Raw genomic sequence first — 1,737 nt, 5'->3', positions numbered from 1 at the left:
CCCCGCCGAGGCCCCGCCGCCCGGCCGCTCCCCGAACTACAGCACCCGAAGCGCCCCGCGGCCGGCCGCCGGCCCCGCCCCCAGCCGGCGCCCCCCGGGCGGCCGTTGCTATGGCAACGCGGCGGCGCCGCCGAGCTCGGGCTCCAGGCCGCGGAGCCCCCGGCGGGCGGTGCGGGGAGGGCCGGGGACGGGGCCGGGCCCCGAGGGGCGCGGGGAGCGGGCTGGCAACGAGCAGAGGGAAACGAAGGGGCGGGCGTGGGGCCGTGCCCCCAGGGAAGGCGGCGTGGGGAGGGGGGGTGGGCGCTGCTGCAGCCCCCACCCTTCCGTACGGTACCAACGGGAAACCCCAAAGCCAAACAGAGCCGGGTCTGCGCGGCAGCTGATTAGCAAGGGTAATAAAAATAGCTGCTGTTGCTCAAGATTAGCACCGGCACAGAAAGTGATGCAAATGCAGGCGGTGTTACTGCACGCTCTGCGGCAGCCCCGTTATCGCTAAATAAGGTCACGCTCCAGCAGCCTGACGCTCCTCGACCTGGGCTGTGCGTGTGCTTCAGGGCATGCCTTGAGCAACATCTGCTCTGCCCACAAACATGTAACAAATCTGAAATGCTGCGCCCTGTTACTTGAAAGGCTGAGTTGAATCTATTTCTTCAGCAGGGAAAGATGACAACTTCTGCTGAGAAGCTGCCCTTGGGTCCCAACACCGGGAAAAAGCAATCTTCTCATCTGCCTGTCTGCGCAAATCCTGGCAATCCTGTGTTTTCCTGCATGCTGGACCCCAGAACGCTGATGACCAGTAGCTCTTCGAGAAAGCCTCAGGTTTTACTGTTTAAAACAACTTCAAGTGAATACGGTGCTATACCGCCTACTTCACAGATGTTGCCTTGTACTTACCATCCAGCAGATCAAACATTTACAAAACACTTACTCACCTGTGGGTCATCTCAAGATGGTTATTTGAATACTGCAATTGACAGAAGTCGGGTATATGACTACCCCAATTTGCAGCATACTCTGTAAAAATGGCTCTCAATTTTCTCAGACTTAGCCTAGACACCGAGCTTTAAGAAAAGAAATCTGACTGTTAGTGACAGTTATTCCCAGAATGACTGAAATGTTTGATATATCTTGGTTTTGCTGGGTTGAACAAGATGCATCAAAAAGGATGTAGCACATTTGATGATATACTTCTCTGAATCAGACCTAAACCTGTAAAAATAAAGCTTTTGAAACTGGGATCATAAATGTGTTACTCAAGCATGTAAAAACAGTTAAGTGCAAGAGTCATTTCACTTGAAGGCTTATGTTTTAATTAAAAGTATTTTCTGCTTTTAAAACTTAAGGTCAGTCTCCACATTCCTGCACCTCAGGACACTAATATCAACATAACAAATATGACTTAGATACGGTATACGTATCACCAGATCAGGTGTTGAAATCATCAAGTTTAACATCCATTTGCTCCCAATGTAATTAAATGAGACAAGGTGGTGTTACTCATACCACCAAAGACACCTGCTTCCCTAACTTTCCTCTAGAGAGGGCACTGTGTCTATTTCACAGCAGTAGAAAACGTGCCTGTCTACCTCAGAAAGAGCCTTTAGTAATTGTAACAAATCACTGCAATACAAATATCTTACAAAGATGTATACAAATTGTTCTAACAGACTCCAAAACCATAATAGAGAATTAGGGACTTGCAATTTGTAGTCATTCAGGTTGGATCCCAGGAAGCCG

General features: G+C 50.3%; 1 protein-coding gene across 7 annotated transcripts; it reads left to right on the top strand.

Annotated features, from left to right (window-relative positions):
• The first annotated feature begins 88 nt into the window (after positions 1 to 88).
• On the top strand, positions 89 to 1,272 carry PIERCE2 (piercer of microtubule wall 2). 7 transcript variants are annotated; one of them, XM_084532287.1, is made up of 2 exons: positions 89 to 169; positions 658 to 1,272. In XM_084532287.1, exon 2 carries the CDS (start codon positions 664 to 666, stop codon positions 1,018 to 1,020), a length of 357 nt encoding a protein of 118 aa, XP_084388413.1. In that variant the 5' UTR covers positions 89 to 169; positions 658 to 663; the 3' UTR covers positions 1,021 to 1,272. The 7 variants fall into 7 exon arrangements, with proteins under 7 accessions (XP_084388413.1, XP_084388409.1, XP_084388408.1 ...); XM_084532283.1 differs by having other exon boundaries at positions 655 to 1,272; XM_084532282.1 differs by lacking the exon at positions 89 to 169 and adding an exon at positions 263 to 392 and having other exon boundaries at positions 655 to 1,272.
• The last annotated feature ends 465 nt before the right edge of the window (positions 1,273 to 1,737 follow it).

Source organism: Aythya ferina (assembly GCF_964211825.1).
Source record: "Aythya ferina genome assembly, chromosome: 11".
NCBI classification, from domain to species: Eukaryota; Metazoa; Chordata; class Aves; order Anseriformes; family Anatidae; genus Aythya; species Aythya ferina.
Note: the sequence above shows the minus strand (reverse complement) of the source record. Positions and strands in the feature narration are given on the sequence as shown.

Bases quoted from the DNA above. Each gene is read 5' to 3' on its own strand.
- PIERCE2 (XM_084532287.1), top strand. From the start codon at position 664: ATGACAACTTCTGCTGAGAAGCTGCCCTTGGGTCCCAACACCGGGAAA.